Source organism: Mercenaria mercenaria, chromosome 3 (assembly GCF_021730395.1).
Source record: "Mercenaria mercenaria strain notata chromosome 3, MADL_Memer_1, whole genome shotgun sequence".
Classification (NCBI taxonomy): Eukaryota; Metazoa; Mollusca; class Bivalvia; order Venerida; family Veneridae; genus Mercenaria; species Mercenaria mercenaria.
In genome coordinates this window covers 103,628,393-103,645,140 of record NC_069363.1, presented here as the reverse complement: position 1 = coordinate 103,645,140, position 16,748 = coordinate 103,628,393, and the positions used below count along the sequence as shown (strand labels likewise).

Sequence of the window (16,748 nt, the reverse complement as noted above, 5' to 3'; positions counted from 1 at the left end):
AGCAGCCCGAACATGGAAAACCGTATCCAATTCATAACTTGAGAACCACTAGGCCCAGAATGTTGAAACTAAGTGGGATGATTGGACATGCCAAATAGAAGATCCCTATTGCAGCCAACCATCAGTGTCTCTTTTGACTTTTGCTCTTGTCCCCTATTGACTTCTTGCATATACGACTATGCAGTGGGGGAGACATGCGCTTTTTTACAAAAGCATCTTCTAGTTTTAGGTTACTTTTGATCAATGCATTTTCTCTGTATCTCTGTTATTACACAAGGGATTTGAATCAAACTTAACCCTTATGCTGGACAAGACTGATTTTGCCATTGCAACCCATGTAGATCATGATCAGCTTGCACATCCATGCAGTCTGGTCATGATCTGCATTGTTGGCCATTCAGTCTGTATGTGTTTGGTAAGGACCCCTTTCAGCAGTTAATGGTACTGTACAAATTGAAAGATGGAAAAGTTCATAATAGAAATTTAGCTGGGTAAGGGTTAAAGTAATTGTCCCACATCATCAAGGTCACCTGCATCTTTTGACAGAAGGGTCAAAACTTGATTAACTATCCCTCTTTTTATTTGAAATTTCACGTTAAAGTTTCAGCGCACTTTCACTGTATCATATTAAAACCAAACGGTATTGATTAAAACTTAAAATGTGCAGAGACATTCCAATTATTTGTTTTTGTCAGTGTTGGAGCAAAATGTTGGATAATCTTCCGTTTTGACCTTCTGGTCTAGACGACAACAGATTTTCTGATTGGCTGATGTGGAACATCAAGCATCGTTATAAAGGTTGACTTTCGGGTTAATGGGCCCTTTTACAATTAGGCCTTCTGGGTAGATAACCTGCAGAAGTGTCATTGTTCTAGCGAGGTTAAAAAATGAACAAGCTCATTGAAATAATTGATGTAAGTTTTTATGCCCCCCTTCGAAGGAGAAGGGGTATATTGTTTTGCAGGTGTCGGTTGGTCTGCATGTAGACAAATCCGTTTCTGTATGATAGGGAAGTTGGTCATAACCAGCAGATGACCCCTATTGATTTTGAGATTAGTAGGTCAAAGAGCAAGGTCACAGTGACCCAGAACAGTAAAATGGTGTCCAGATGATAACTCAAGAACTCATGAAAGTTGATAGGGAGGTTGGTCATGACCAGCATATGACCCCTATTGATTCTGAGGTCAGTATGTTGAAGGTCAAGTTCACAGAGACCAGGAACAGTTAAACAGTTTCTGGACAATAACTTGAAAACGCTTGGGCCTAGTGGTTTATCATGATGTGCAGACGATAAATTGAGAATGCTTGGGCCTAGGATCATGAAACTTTATAGGGAAGTTGATCATGACCAGCAGATGGCCCTATTGATTTTGAGGTCAGTAGACTAAAGGCCCGGGAACAGGTTAACAGTTTCTGAATTATGATTCAAGAACTCTTGGGCCTCGGAACATGAAAGTTGAAAGGGAAGTTGGTCATGACCAGCAGATGACCCTTATTGACTTTGAGGTCAGTAGGTCGAAGTCAAGGTCTCATTAACCCAGAACAGTTAAACCATTTCCAGAGGATAAGTTGAAAATGCTTTGGCCTAGGATCACAAAACTTTATAGGGAAGTTGATCATGACCAGCAGATGACCCTATTGATCTTGAGGTCAAAAGGTCAAAGGTCAAGGTCACATTAACCCAGAACAGTAGAACTTTAGTATACATTGACCAAATAGTTTCTGTTTCTTGTGCAGTTATTGAATGCATAAAGGGGGCATTTTGTGTTCTATGAGCTCTTGTTTTTTTAATGGTAAAGTAATTAAATCAGTTTCTCTGTAAAAATTATGTGTTTTAGCTGGTCAGATATGATGGACAAAGTTAAATTTAAGGATTTTCCATTTCAACTTTCAGACACAACCAGGTCAAAGCGCGAGAGTCACAGTAACCAGTCCACAGTATATATCGGGTCCACAATATGTAAGTTATAAAACTGCAAAAAATTATTTAACTTACTAATGTTTTTTCCAGGACTTAAAAGGGGCATGGTGCTGCTGGATCAAGAGGGCACTTTTCAGTGGGCTGATCTAACGAAAATTACAATCATTTCAACATTCATTATAGTCAGATATTTATGTCTCTCAAGACAATGTCATACTGTTTTTGCCCTGTCTGTCCGTAACACTTCATTTCCAGTTAATAATTGGAGAACCATTTGACCTACTACCTACAAACATAATATGGTGGCAGGACTTATAGAGTAGGCAACCGCTATTGTTTTTTGGGTCACTCCATTAAAGGTCACATGAATATGGGAAACCATTTCTAATCAATACTGTGAAATCATTTAATTTCATGGGCATGAAATTTCGTGGTTTTGGTCAGAACAGCAATTTCGTGGGGATATGAATTCGTGGATTACAACTTTTGAACATGAAATGAACGGGAATTTTACTTATTCATTGCGATTACATTACATGGATTGACTCAACCAGGAAATCCACGAAAATTAGTCCCCCATGAATATTAATGATTCCACAGTAACTTGAAAACTATTTGACCCAGAATATTGAAACTTCATAGGATAATTGGACATGCAGAGTATATGACCCCTGTTGATTTTTAGTTCATCTGACCCTTGTTCATTTTTTAGCTCATCAGATTTAAAAAAAGAAAAGATGAGTCACTTGATCGACATCGGCGTTGGCTTTCGCGTTGCCTGGTTAAGTTTTATGTTTAGGTCAGCTTTTCTCCTAAACTATCATTTAGCTATTGCTTAGAAACTTACAACACCTGTTCACCATCAATAGCTGACCCTGTACAGCAAGGAATATAACTTCATAACATAACTCCATCCTGCTTTTTGCAGGAATTATGGCTCCTTTTGGACTAAGAAAATCATGGATACTGTAAAAGCAGAAATTTTTGCAAGGGTTTAATTTTCACAATATCTGCGAGGCCCTACGCAAAAATTAATCCTCATGTAAATATTTACAATTAGTATAATTCTAATTAAAACAGGATACCATTTTTCCAGTTTCAAGAATATTAACCTTGCAAAGTTACTTAAAATTTCAAATTCGCAAAATGTTTACCTCATGAAAATATGTGTGTTTACAGTATGATAATATTCCGATTATACAGGGACAACACAATCAGATGAGTGTCTGCACCCGCAAGGCAGTGCTCTTGTTAATATCATAGGATCATAGGTCAAGGTTAAAGTGACTGATATTATGAAAACATTTTCTGCTCAGTTTCTTGGAAACCTGTTATTCTACCATTCTTCCCAGGCACATTGTGTGTGGGCAGTGGATGTCCATACATGTGATAAGTTCAAAATTCCAAAACTGGAGGTTTGCCATTTTTCAGCTGGAATTGGGGTCTCAAAACTGGAGATTTTTTATTGACATAAATTAAGCGCGCAGACACAAAAATTAGAGACAAAATCCAACATTTTAGGCCACACAATAATGCATAAGTTTACACCAAAAGAAACAATCCTCATATCTCTTGATTTAAATTTTGATAGAGTTATGCCACTTTTTAACTTACAGTTTTTAGTTAAAAGTTTTATATAATGTCCAATATCTCTGTTACATTCAAAGCTATTGACTATTTTGCCCCTTTTACTGGCAAAGCTTTATTTGCCCCTTTTACTGGCAAAGCTTTAATTCAGAGTCAATCACTGAGAAAAGTCAAGCATGCTGTCTTACAGAAGCTCCCTGTTATTGTTATAACTTTAAAACTTTCTTTTAAACAGATAAAATTTGTTGAAACAAAGTCTCAATTTAGGTCTGAAATGGTGGTGAACATGCATTAACATTATTCTACTCGAAGACTGAAAAAACCAAAAAAAACCCAAAGCTCTGAATTGGTCTGAACACAACTCATAAATTATGTAAATTTTAGGCCTAACCCCACCCACTTTCATATAAAAATACTGATCATTTATGATTTTGACATAAAAAGCAGAAAACAGAAATGCATCAACATGTCTTTACCCTTACCAAAATAATGTAGATTGATGTTATCATATAAATGAGTGTGTGTTTTCACCCAATTTTCAATGAAATAAGTACGATTTTAGTAGCAAATTAATTTGGTAAACATTGGAAGAAAATGGCGTACAACTGCATATCTGTGGTGGACGGATAGCTCAGTGGTTTGCACACTGGCCTTCCAATCCTGAGGTCCGGGGTTCGATCCCCGGCAGCTACTCACAAATTTTCAGAAATGCTTTTCAGTGTTTCCCACCCAAGTAGAGGTGTACTGGTCAGGAACCCAGGCAATCCTTGCGTGTATCAGTGCTATACACTGGGCACGTTAAAGAACCAGGCTGTCTTTTCGCAATGAGCCAGGCTAAGTTAGCCGGACAAGCATGTATCTGATTTCTGATCTCTCTGTCGTGGGGGTTTGTCTCACTCTGTCCCTCTGGTCAGATCACTCTGTGTCTGTACCTGTGTGGCTGCACTTGAACTATGTAAAGTGCCTTTGAACGTGAAATTGATCATGAAAAGGGCGCTATATAAATCTGGTATAATAATAATAATAATAATAATAAGGGGAAATAACATTCATGTTCTAAAAATAGTAATGGGTTGGATTTTCCAACAATTATTTATGTGATTTTATTACCGAACAAAACTTTTCTTTGAATAATCAAAAATTCATTTCAGCTGGGAATTATTTCTTATGACTGGGAGTTTTTTTTAGTTCAGATTGGTAAAAAATGGAGCCTAATTGGCATCAGTTGAGTGGGTTGATATTCGGCCCCGTGAGACAGGTGGAAAAGGCCCTGCTTGTTTAATCCCTTATCAAAACAATCATGTTTTCAAAATTCACCTGTGAAAAACAACTCTTTCCTCCAGCTACATGTGTGTCAAACATGTATAATACACAACAGTTGGTGACACTTTGATTTACTGTGTAAACATGTTTGGCACTCCTCGGTAATTATCAACCAAGTCATAATACTGATTTTTTTTTTTTTTTTTTGAAAAGCGGGAGAATTATGGTTTTGGTCGGGAGACGGAAGGCAAGGTGAAAAAATCGGGATTTTGACCCTCCCGCACAGGAGATCACATGTATGGGATGACCCTTAGTGATTTGAGGGCTTTAGGTCAAAGGTCAAGGTCACATTACTTGTTACTACAAAAATAACTTCCTGTCAATATTTTGGGAGCAATTTGGCCTGTGAACCTCAAACTTTGCAGGCACATTGTGGGCAGCAGATGAACCAAATGGGCAGTGAATGACCCCTACTGATTTTGAGGTCAGTGGTCAAAGGTTAAGATTACAGTGACTGTTAGTTGAAAAGAAAAGAAAATTCACAATGTAGCCATCTTGATTTTGATGTTTCTTAGTCAAAGGTCACGGTCACATCCATTTGAAGGAAACAGATTTATGTATTTCTAGATGGTGCTGGTCTCTATACTTTTCCACTAAGTAGCTTCAGAATGATTCATAAACTTTATAACAGTTATGCGTCAACTTCCGCTTTCTGCTCAATAACTTGTTTTAGAAGTGACCTTCAAATCAAACTTGGTATATAGGTAGCTTGCATGGAGATGGAATTTGCAATTGCATATGAGGTCAGTAGATTCAAGGTCAAGATCACTGTTGCAAAAAAGTAGAAAAAACAGTTTCCACTCAATAACTAAAGTTTGCAGGGATATATTGAAATAAAACTTGGCCTAGAAAAAAACACAGCTAGGATTATATATAGGGTCGCATGGGTCACGTTAAAGATCAGCATAACTTAATTAATCTTCACACTAAGAAAATTTCACAGTGGTGTAGTGGTTGAGGGGGTTGGTCCAAAAGTTACTTTTTGGTCTGTTGAACGGAAGGGTGTCAGTTCAAATCCCTCTGAGGTCAAAAGTTTTTTTCGTTACTTTAGGTACACTATTGTCAGTATATTTGGCATTTAGATAGTTTTTATAATGCTCACTTAGAAAATAGTCTACTCTAATTTATACGAGTGCAACCGTAGTGTAGGCGATTCTGTGTCTTTCATACTTGGTATTAAAGTTATTGTTGCCGATGCAGATGCTACTCTCGAGCATGTTTATCATTTTATTCAGAAGTATTGATATTATTGAAAGACACGTTATTATTCTTTTCTCATGTTTCACAGTTATTCTACTTTCTAAACTATTAACAAGTCTTTGATTAACGTTTCTATACTTTAATATTGATGCAAATTTATACACTCCCATTATATGTGATAAAAATTTGAGTTAATTCAACATGCACATTATATTAAAATAATTGCGAGATATTATAAAATATAAAATTTTTATAGTTCAATGAATTTGAATAATGCTTTTATCACTGAGCCAGTGCTCGGGGTATAATTATCTCATTGTGGCACCGTCCATTCCTTTATAACACTCTCCTAACGCTTGCAATTTTCCAAATTACGGAATGTTCCCATTTGGAAGCTTACAAAATGTTCAAAGATGTTCAATAGATTTGCGTTGCACAGCAACAAGAATTAAAGCTTTTCTAAAAACTAGATAACCCTAACTTTATTTTGTGTAGAACATTCCTATCTCTCACAATTGTTCAACGTGCCCATAAATTGACACCAGGTTATTTTGGCAAAATCTTATCTCTTCCAACATCGACTAGACTTAATATTGCATGTTAAGTTTCTAGTGACTTCTAAGTTTCATCTATCTCAAAATAATGCCAGGGTACTGATTTTACATAGTTTCTATGGATCTTCGTGTTAATAAAAAACTGAGCTTAGATATGCTGACTCTAGTCTCTACAATTTAATCTGACCCTGGGGTCAAATTATGCCCCTCATTGTTTTATTAGAAATTTCAAAATTTGTTAAATTTATCGGGCAAGTCTTAGTATTTACATAAATTGCATATGGATTTAGAAATTTGTTCTTGTCCTGATCAATTGACCCGTCCCAGGGTCATATTTCATAAAATCTTCAAATTTTTTGGGTGGTCTAATATTTGACATGTGCATGCCTATGGACTTGAAAATTTAATATCCGGGTTTAAATTTTGACATAGGCACTTATTTATATCTCCAAAATTTCTAAATAACCAGAGTATTTAATATTGAACTTACATTGCTTAGTAGTTACAAAATTTGATTAAATCAAGACCCCCGTAATTGACATGATTGGGTTACTTTTACATAGAAAAATTCTTCAAATTTTCTGCAAATAATACAAGGCTAATTCTAATATTTGGCATTAGCTTTGAACCTCTAAAATTTTTCTTTCCTCAGGTCAATTGACCAGCCCCTAGGTCTTATATACCTATAAATCTTACATTTAATTTGCTAAAAATTATCCAATCCTCTTATTTGGATATGAAAATTCTGTAACTTTACAAATTGTTCAAATCTTCCGAAAATTGCCCTGCAGGGATATTGATTGTAAAAACTCTAACAGTTTCTTCATCGTTTGACATTTAATGTACTATATACTAGTTGAGCGATCAGTCTCATAGACCCTCTGTTTTGCATTGAACGAATGTTTTGATGACTTTCACACAGTAGTCCGTGTTTCATTAATTATACTCTTTGTACCATCATATTAAATTTTGGTAAACTATATTCTCCTTGCTTCTTTGACTAACTTATTTACCAATGTAGAAGCTGCTATCTATGGATCTGGCACATTGTTCTTGCTCTTACATTAGGATATAATAACAGTAAGTCTCTACTCTTTTTATACACGTCATAGTTCATGTTCCGTCAAGTTGGGCAGGTCAATGTTATTGTAGGTATTGAAATGCTTTGTTTCTCTTGTCTCATATTGTGTAATTTATTAGAAAGTTGAGTAATGGAAAGAATTGACCAGTCCATCATTGTCACCGAAGCTAGATCTTGTGTATCTAATTTCTACTAAGTTTGGAATAAATTTCAATGGCGAAAGGACACAGATGATAGTGATGTATTCATTTTCATCATGTTGTCACTACAGTAAATTCTACTTTCTTAATAATATGAAACACACAGGTACAATGTTGATCATAACTTACTTCTATATTTTGAACTGTTCTGTTACTTGTCAAGATTTTATACTACTCCTGGATGTAGCTTCGTTACTGTGATAACATACCAGTAGATTCCAGTGAGAATTGCTATACACATGGCACTGTGAATGTTGATATGCGCAGTTCAAGTTGTACACAACAAATCATAAGCTGCATTTTAGTCAATCAATTTTGAAATACTACTAGTTGATAACTTTCAATGTTTGTTACTTTTCATACTTCGTTTTTAGATTCACGTTGCAGGACAAAAAGTATCGATGAGCTAGCATTGATGATGTCAATGTCCGCGAAATACGTCATACTTTCTTTATAAACAACATTCTCACTCGCTAACCGCTTGTCAAAATTTCATCCAAACTTCCGGAATGTTCCATTAGGTGAAGCTCTACAAAAATTGTTCAAAGAATTGAATTCAATGCAGAACTCTGGTTGCCACAGCAACCAAAAGGAAAAACTTTAAAAATCTTCTTCTCAAAAACCAGAAGCCCTAGAGCTTAGATATTTGGTGTGAAGCATTGCCTAGTGGACCTCTACCAAATTTGTTCAAATCGTGACCCCGAGGTTAAAATTGACACCCAGGGGCCACTTGATTTTACATAGGAAAATCTTAAAAATCTTCTTCTCAAAAACCAGAAGCCCTAGACTTAGATATTTGACATGTAGCATTGCCCAGTGGACCTCTACTAAAGTTGTTCAAATCATGACCCCGGGGTCAAAATTGACCCTGCCCAGGGTCACCTGATTTTACATAGATTTCTATAGGAAAATCTTCAAAAAAGTTTGAAAAATAAACCAAAAGGCCTTGAGCTTAGATATTTGACATGAAGCATTGCCTAGTGGACCTCTACAAAAAATTTTCAAATCATGACCCCGGGGTCAAAATTGACCCCGCCCCAGGGGTCACTTGATTTTATATAGGAAAATCTTCAAAAATTTTTAAAAAAATAAACCAGAAGGCCTAGATCTTAGATATTTGACATGTAGCATTGCCTAGCGGACCTTTACGAAATTTGTTCAAATCATGACCCCCGTGATCAAAATTGACCCCGCCCCAGGGGTCACTTGATTTTATATAGGAAAATCTTCAAAAATTTTGTAAAAATAAACCAGAAGGCCTAGGTCTTAGATATTTGACATGTAGCATTGCCTAGTGGACCTCTGCAAAAATTTTTCAATCATGGCCCCCGGGGTCAAATTTGACCCCATCGCAGGGGTCACTTGATTTTATATACGAAAATCTTCAAAAAATTTCTAAAAATAAACCAGAAGGCCTAAATCTTAGATATTTGACATGTAGCATTGCTTAGTAGACCTGTACAAAATTTATTCAAATCATGACCCCCGGGGTCAAATTGACCCTGCCCCATGGGGTTACTTGATTATACATAGAAAAATCTTCAAAATTTTCTAAAAATAAACCAGAAGGCCTAGAGTTTAGATATTTGACATGTAGCATTGCCTAGTGGACCTCTACAAAATTTGTTCAAATCTTGACCCTCCAGGGTCAAATTGACCCAGCCCCAGGGGTTACTTGATTATACATAAGGAAATCTTCATAAATTTGCTAAAAATAAACCAGAAGTCCGAGATCTTAGATATTTGATATGAAACATTGCCTAGTAGACTTCTACAAACTTTGTTCAAATCATTAACCCGGGGGTAAAATTGGCCCTGCCCCAGGGATTACTTGATTGTACATCGGAAAATCTTCTAAACAGTTTCTAAAAATCATCAGTTTGACATTTGAAACATGTAGCTCATATTACTCAGGTGAGCGATCCAGGGTCATCATGACCCTCTTGTTTTGCATTTGAAACAGAAATGTGTTTGATTACCTTTTATCACACAGTGAGTCACAGTGGTTTCATTAAAAAAAGTTGGATACATCACTTGTACCATCATACATAAATATTGTATAAACTGATATTCTCCACTTGTTTGTTCATTATAAACTAACGTTCATTTACCAATGTAGACAGCAGCCTACAAATATGGATCTTGGCAGCATTGTTTCTTGCTCTTACATTTAGGGATAATAAATAACATCGTAATGCATCTCTAGCTCGGCGCTCTTGTTCCATACACTGTCCCAGTAGGTTCAGGGCTGTTTCCCTGTGTCCAAGGTTTGGTTCCAGGTCAATGGTTATTGCTAGGTTTGAAAATGCTCTTTGCTTATTCTCTTGTCTCCCAATATTGCTGTAAGCCTTGTATTGTAGAAAGTAGAGGTATGGAAGAGAATCAATGACAGCCCAGTCCATCCACTTATCCCGTCTACCTCTGAAAGCTAGATCCTCTTGTGTAGATCTAAACATTTCATATCTAAGTTCATGTGGAACACAGTAAATTTCACATGGCAGAAATCGGACACAGGATGCTATAGTGAACTGTATAGCATTTTCATTATGATTGTCACTTATTGCATAAAATTCTCTTCTTCGAGGTTGATGGATGAAGTCATGACAACGACAAACAGGCTCAACAATGTCTAGATCATAACTTACTTCAATATTTCTGAGAACTGTTTCTGTTCTTTGAGTATCTTCTATACAGTAAAACATGGATGCTAGCTTCAGTTTACTAGATGAAACATCTGTGTGCAGACCCAGTGAGATCCAGGTGAGAACTTCTGCTGATACCGCATGGTACTGTTGAATGTTGATGGATGCCAGGGCAGTTTCAAAGGTTGTACACAACAATGGAGTCATAAGGCTGCAGGCTGTTTTGTCCAATCCATGGCAGTTTTTAGAAATACTAACTAGTTTGAAAATATACTTCAGCAATGTTTGTTTAGCTTCTTCATAACTACTGTTTTTAATTACAGTTAGACAGGACAGAAAAAATAAATCAATGAGCTCAGCAGTTGATGATAGTAAATGTCCCGAAATAAGGTCATTTTTCTTTATTTCAGAGGGCAAATTACTCATCTTCAGCTGAAGCCTTGTACCAAGAGAATCACATTCAATCTCCAGTAATGCTTTCCCTTTGCTGTTTATAACATCCAGCAGTATTTCAAGAATGTAAGGTTTAGTTTCATGAGAAATATGTCCTCTCATCAAATTGTTTCCAGGTATGATAAAATTTGGACAATTTTCATTTAAAATAAAGTTGTACAGGACAGATAAACACAATGATAAACAAACAAGTTATTTTTTATCCAGATGTTTGAACATGTATTTGCAGTGCAATGGAATAGAACAGTTTTGCACATGAAACTTGAAATATTGTCTTCAATGTGTGGCTTAATGAAGGTTTTTAACATCATCTTCATCAAGACGTAACAGCAAATCTGTGTAATATTAAGGTTAAACATTGAACACCTTTCCGCTAGAGATGTTGATATTCTCCATTCAAGCTCTTCATTTTCCTTGCTTCCAACACAAACAACAAAACATCCAGTACTTCTACAGTATCTCTTCATGTCATCTGAAGGCCACTGACCTACACCTTGCTGGTCTAACCATTGTCTAGCTTGAAGAGGCCATGATTTACAGGGGAAAGCACCAACATAGTCAGTATCTCTAATCCCAGGTTGTCCTTGTTGTGCATATGCTGGACCATGTCTTACTCTTCCCTCATAAACTTTAGCAGCTGCTGCTGACATGAATGTGTTCTTTAGCAATATTCTTCCTGTTCTGTCTCTGAAATGGTGTTCATAAGGTACATCATTGAATGGAAGAGGAGCATCATCTCTCAGGCGTTGTAGTAGACAGTATACCAGACGATACAGTCTCATCCTGGATTATCAACAAATTGTGTACACCAGGTTCCCAGTCTGCCCTGTCTAGTATCACATTAAGTCATAAAAACAGTTAAGTTGATCAATGTCTGATTTAAGTCCCAGTGTAGTGGTTCCCTCAGACTGACTGCCTAAGTAGTATCCTGAAGCATTCGTATCCGCTAATTGTGATGATATTGTTTTTATAGATTCCATCAGCAGCACTGCTCTTCTTCTCTTCAGCACAATCCTCTCATCCACTCCAATATCAGCAAGAACGTCAGACAGTCTCAGTGACACATTCTCAATATAACCAGGTTGTTGAAACATTCTGAAAATAAAGAAAACAAAGTCTGATTATTTTGTAGACTGATTCCATTATTTGCATGATACTCTATAAGACTATCTTAAATTTATTTAATCTTTTATTTATTTCATAAAATGGAAAGACATTTTTTGAGTACAGTTGTGAAATTTGATAAAAATTTACCAGCATGTAGTAGTAACACTGAGTAAGGCTTGTAATTCAATATGTTGCCAAGAACTGTAATGAAAAGTCAAAAATATCATATTTTAAAATACATCTACTTAATACATACCTCTGTTTGGTATGAAGTCAGCAAATCTGTATTTAAACTTCTTAAAATTCTATAATTTCTAGACTAATTAGATATGTCTATATTTATAGTTTTATGGAATGTTATTTTTTTCACTTCCTCTTTCTGTTTTGAATGAAGGATAACTCCAACAAAGAAACAGGTTTTGTGAGTCACTTGTTACCTACCTTTGTAATAGAATAACTCTGTCTTTCAAATTAAAGAATTATTTTTATACCCCCGAAGGTAGGCATAATAAAATCATACTGTCTCTTGAGCTGCTTGATGGATCTCTAGCACACTTGGACTGTAGCATCATTTAATAATTATAATCCTAGTTTTATTCAAATGGCACTTGGACCCTTTAAAGGACTGCTAGAGCTAAAATTAGAAACACCTTCAAACAACATCTCATGAACCCCTTGATGGATTTTCATCAAACTTGGTCCGTAGCAGCTTTGTTCAAATTCAGACTCTTGGCCCCTATTTGGGGCCAGAAGAGCTAAAAATAGAAATACTTTAAAAAGATTTTTTCTCATGAACTGCTTGATGGATCTTCATCAACCTTGATCTGTAGGATTATTATATAGTCCTCTTCCAATTTTATACAAATTGGGCCACTTATCCTCTTTGAGTGGCTGCTAGAGCTAAAATTAGAAACACCTTTAACATAACTTCTCATGAACTGCTTGGTGGTTCTTTATCAAACATGTTTGTAGCATCATTATAAAGCCATCTCTCAAATTTGTCCAAATGGGAGTAGTTGGCCTCCCGTAGGGGCCGCTAGCTCTAAAAATAAAAATAGCTTTAAAAGATTTCTTCCTTTGAACCATTTGATTGAGCTTTATCAAATTTGGTCTGTAGCATTGTTTTAAGGTCCTCTGGAAATTTATTCGATAGAGAGGCAATTGGCCCCTTTTAGGGGCCACTAGAGTTAAAAATAGAATTGCCTTTAAATGAGTTCTTCTCATGAACTGCTTGATGGATCTTCATCTTACCTTGTTTGGAACATCATTATAAGGTCATTTACCATATTTGTTCAACTGGGAGCACTTGCCCACTTTTAGGGGCCACTAGAACTTAAAATAAAAATACTTTTAAAGTACTTCTTCTCATGAACCACTTGATGGATCTTCATTAAACTTGGTCAGTAACATCATTATAAGGTTTCTTGCCAAATCTGTTCAAATGAGGGCACTTGGGCTCTTTTAGGGGCCACTAAAGTAAAAATAGAAATACTTTTGAATGATTAGTTCTGATGGTTATAAATGCATTTTTGGTGTGTGACAGCAAAATAAAAAAATAAAAAAGATTAAATAACTGTTGTTTTAATGAATAGCTCAAAGGATTTTCACCAAACCTAGTTAGAAGCAAAGTCAGATGGTTAAGGTTTTCTTCAGGTGAGCGACTAGGGCCCATTTGGGCCTCTTGTTTCGTGGTTGCATTCTATGCTCCCAGAGGATCTTTTTACAGAATTTAATTTAAATGAATCCTTATTTTTTTGACAGATTCCAATACAACAGAGTTGGACATCAGATGGAAAAGTTACCCTTCAGTTTGCATCAGGAACCTATGGTGCCCAGCCAAAGTCTCCAGTGACCCCTCCATCTACTGTGACTTTGACCTCGACTGGAGCTCCACGGTATCCTTCTCCTCAGATCATCACACTACCAAACAGAACTACTGTTGCAAGTACTACCAGCACAAAACCAGTCAAACCCACTTTGACTGTTGTTGATGCTAGGAACCAGCAACCAGTCCAGAGAGTAATTCAGTCTGATGGTGGAAAACCAGCTGAACCAGTCAAATTAGGTCCTGGACAAACTCAAATAAGTTTTCAGGTGCCACTTAACTGGAATTCACAAGGATCTAAATCTTTGCTAGACAGTTCAAAAACTGTATCTTTAGTCTCCTTGAACCCTTCAGATACAAATTCAAGGTCATTGCTACAAGGAAATGAGACACTGACCTCACAGAGTGGTGTTGCAAATATTGCTGTTCCAAAAGTAACATTATCAGGGACATCTGCCTCAGCACCAAAAACATACATCACTGGAAATAAAGTGTTTGGAAATCTGGGGGCAGGTCAGGTTATTGCACAAACAACAACTGGATTAATAGCTGTTACCAAACCAGGACAGACCGCATCAATTGCTAGAATTACTAAGGGAAGTTCTTTTATGATTAGTAACAAACAGTATACAATAGTTCCTTCAAGTTCAGCACCTGTGGTAACACAGCTTGTAAAAACTGAGAAGTTAAATAAAGGTAAAGTTACCATGGCAGAAGCGCAGATCATGTTACCAACAGGACCAGCAAAAATCTCGTGGCCAATTCAGTCACAGACCACTACTTCTGACAGTAAGCACATTTTGATTACCACCCCTGTTAGTAAAACTGGTCAGCAAGTTTCTGGAAAAATGACAAATGCCAAAGCACAGTTGCTTGTCACAACAAGTGATTCTAATGGTAAATCATCCAATAATTCATCAACAATTCCCACAGCAAAAGTGGTAGAAGTTGGATCAACTAATAAAGTTAACATGACAGCAGGGAACCAGACTGTTGGACAGAAAATTAGTGTTCCAGTCAAAACTAATGTAATTCCAGCCCAGAAAAACTGGGAGTTAGTGAAACAAAGTTCTCAGCTGATGCCACACAGGCCAGTTAAATCTCCAAATAATGGTTCAACAAGTACATCTGGTGACACTAATGGAAGTAAACATGTAGGAAAAGATGAAAAAGAGAATGTTTCTAAATCAGTCACAGATGACAAGTCATTACAGTCAAATATTACAAATGAACCAGTTGTTAAGTCATCAGAACTAAGTGATAAAATTGTAAGCAAAATAAAAAATGAGATGGACAACAATGGAAATGCCAAGAAACAAATGACAAAAAGTGAATCAAACACGGGAATTGAAGCAGCTAAGGCTTCTAAAGAAGTAAGTGAATCTGCTCAAAGTGATAACAGTAATGATAGTGTTGAAATTAAAGTAGAGAATATTAAGGATTCTAGTGAAAACATGGAAGTTGATAATGTCAATGTAGAAACAGTAAAGGATGAAAGAGGTAAAGAAGATGGTATGGACAAAAGAGAAGACTTTAATCCAGTAGATGCCATGACCTGGAAAAATGGTGTTGGTGAACTACCAGGCAGTAATTTGAAGGTAAAATAATTTCTTGAACTTTTTCTTTTCAAAAGGAAGTAGTCTTATTTCTTTAATAATTATAGTTTTATTGGTATAAAACTTCATTTTTCCGTAAGATCTGCTGTTAAGTAGGGGCATATAATTTGTGGGTTTCAAAATAGATTGGAGTTTTCTTTGTTTAATTCAAATTTGATTTTGAAGATTAGTCCTCTATACAAAGTAACAAACTAATGATTGCAGTAATTGAAAGTTTCACAAATTAAAAAATGTTTAAAGTTATGTTTATGTTGGTAATCGTGCAAAAATATATTTAATTATGATTAAATTTACAGTTTAAATCATGTAAATATAATTTATATACAGTTTCATATGAATGACCTTGGTATGCTGGAAGTGATCAATGATGACCTTGAATGTAATGAGACTCTCAATACAAGTGATGAGTTAGATCGTATGGAATCTGCAAATGATAACAATAATAAAGAACCCAAAAAGGAAAAACCAACTGAAAAGCTTGACACAGGAAATAAGCAAGGTATACATTTATTGTGGCCAAGTGGTTAGATCTCCAACTTCAAATCGCTTGTTGAGAATAAAATGTGTATGCAAGGGATATAAAATACTTTTGTTTATGAAAGTGATGCGGCTGGTTTATGTTTAGCTGATTGTTCTACCTAAGAAAATGCTCAGAATGGACCTTGAGGTCTTTCTGAACCATTTGCCATATGACCTAAAAAAAAAATCCTTAAAACTTTTCAAGTTTTCAAGAAAACATATACTGAAACAGTGACAAAACCTTAATGAATTATTTCGTAGAACTGCCAGTGTTAATATTTGTTTTGGAAGATATTAAAAGACCAGTATGGTATGCAATGTTGTATTAAGTTGACATTTTCAGTAATGTGAGCAGCGATAATTGATATTGTCACTGAAGTACATTGGGATTTTCAATAATGTAATGATATACATAGGAAAAATGGACATTCCCTTTGATGTGTGTGATGTGTTGAGGAAAAATGGACATTTTTTTGTGTACATAGGGAGAGTAAACATTTTCAGTGATGTATGTAGGGAAAAGGGGATTTTAATAATGTACCTGTATATAGAGGAAATAGACATTTTCAGTGATATACATGGAGAAATTGGACATCTTTATTGATATATGTAGAGAAAATGGATATTTTCAGTAATGCATATAGGAATTTTCAATGATGTATACATGTGAGGGAAATGGACATTTTCAATGATCTGTTTACGGAAAATAAACATTTTTCA

At 35.8% G+C, this 16,748-nt stretch overlaps 2 protein-coding genes across 5 annotated transcripts in view; one reads left to right on the top strand and one right to left on the bottom strand.

The window, feature by feature from the left end:
* The window catches only part of LOC123523785 (lethal(3)malignant brain tumor-like protein 3), a 45,110-nt gene that overhangs the window by 8,332 nt on the left and 20,030 nt on the right, over positions 1 to 16,748 (top strand). For all 4 annotated transcript variants that reach the window (XM_045301439.2, XM_053539578.1, XM_053539579.1 and 1 more), the window contains exons 4-6: positions 1,895 to 1,960; positions 13,830 to 15,491; positions 15,837 to 16,008. In XM_045301439.2, the coding sequence (XP_045157374.2) occupies positions 1,895 to 1,960; positions 13,830 to 15,491; positions 15,837 to 16,008 (1,900 nt within the window). The remainder of the gene's footprint in view (positions 1 to 1,894; positions 1,961 to 13,829; positions 15,492 to 15,836; positions 16,009 to 16,748) is intronic.
* On the bottom strand, positions 8,748 to 12,458 carry LOC123523788 (uncharacterized). The gene is made up of 2 exons (XM_045301444.2): positions 12,325 to 12,458; positions 8,748 to 12,056 (listed from the first exon to the last, which is right to left on the bottom strand). Exon 2 carries the CDS (start codon positions 11,061 to 11,063, stop codon positions 9,963 to 9,965), a length of 1,101 nt encoding a protein of 366 aa, XP_045157379.2. The 5' UTR covers positions 11,064 to 12,056; positions 12,325 to 12,458; the 3' UTR covers positions 8,748 to 9,962.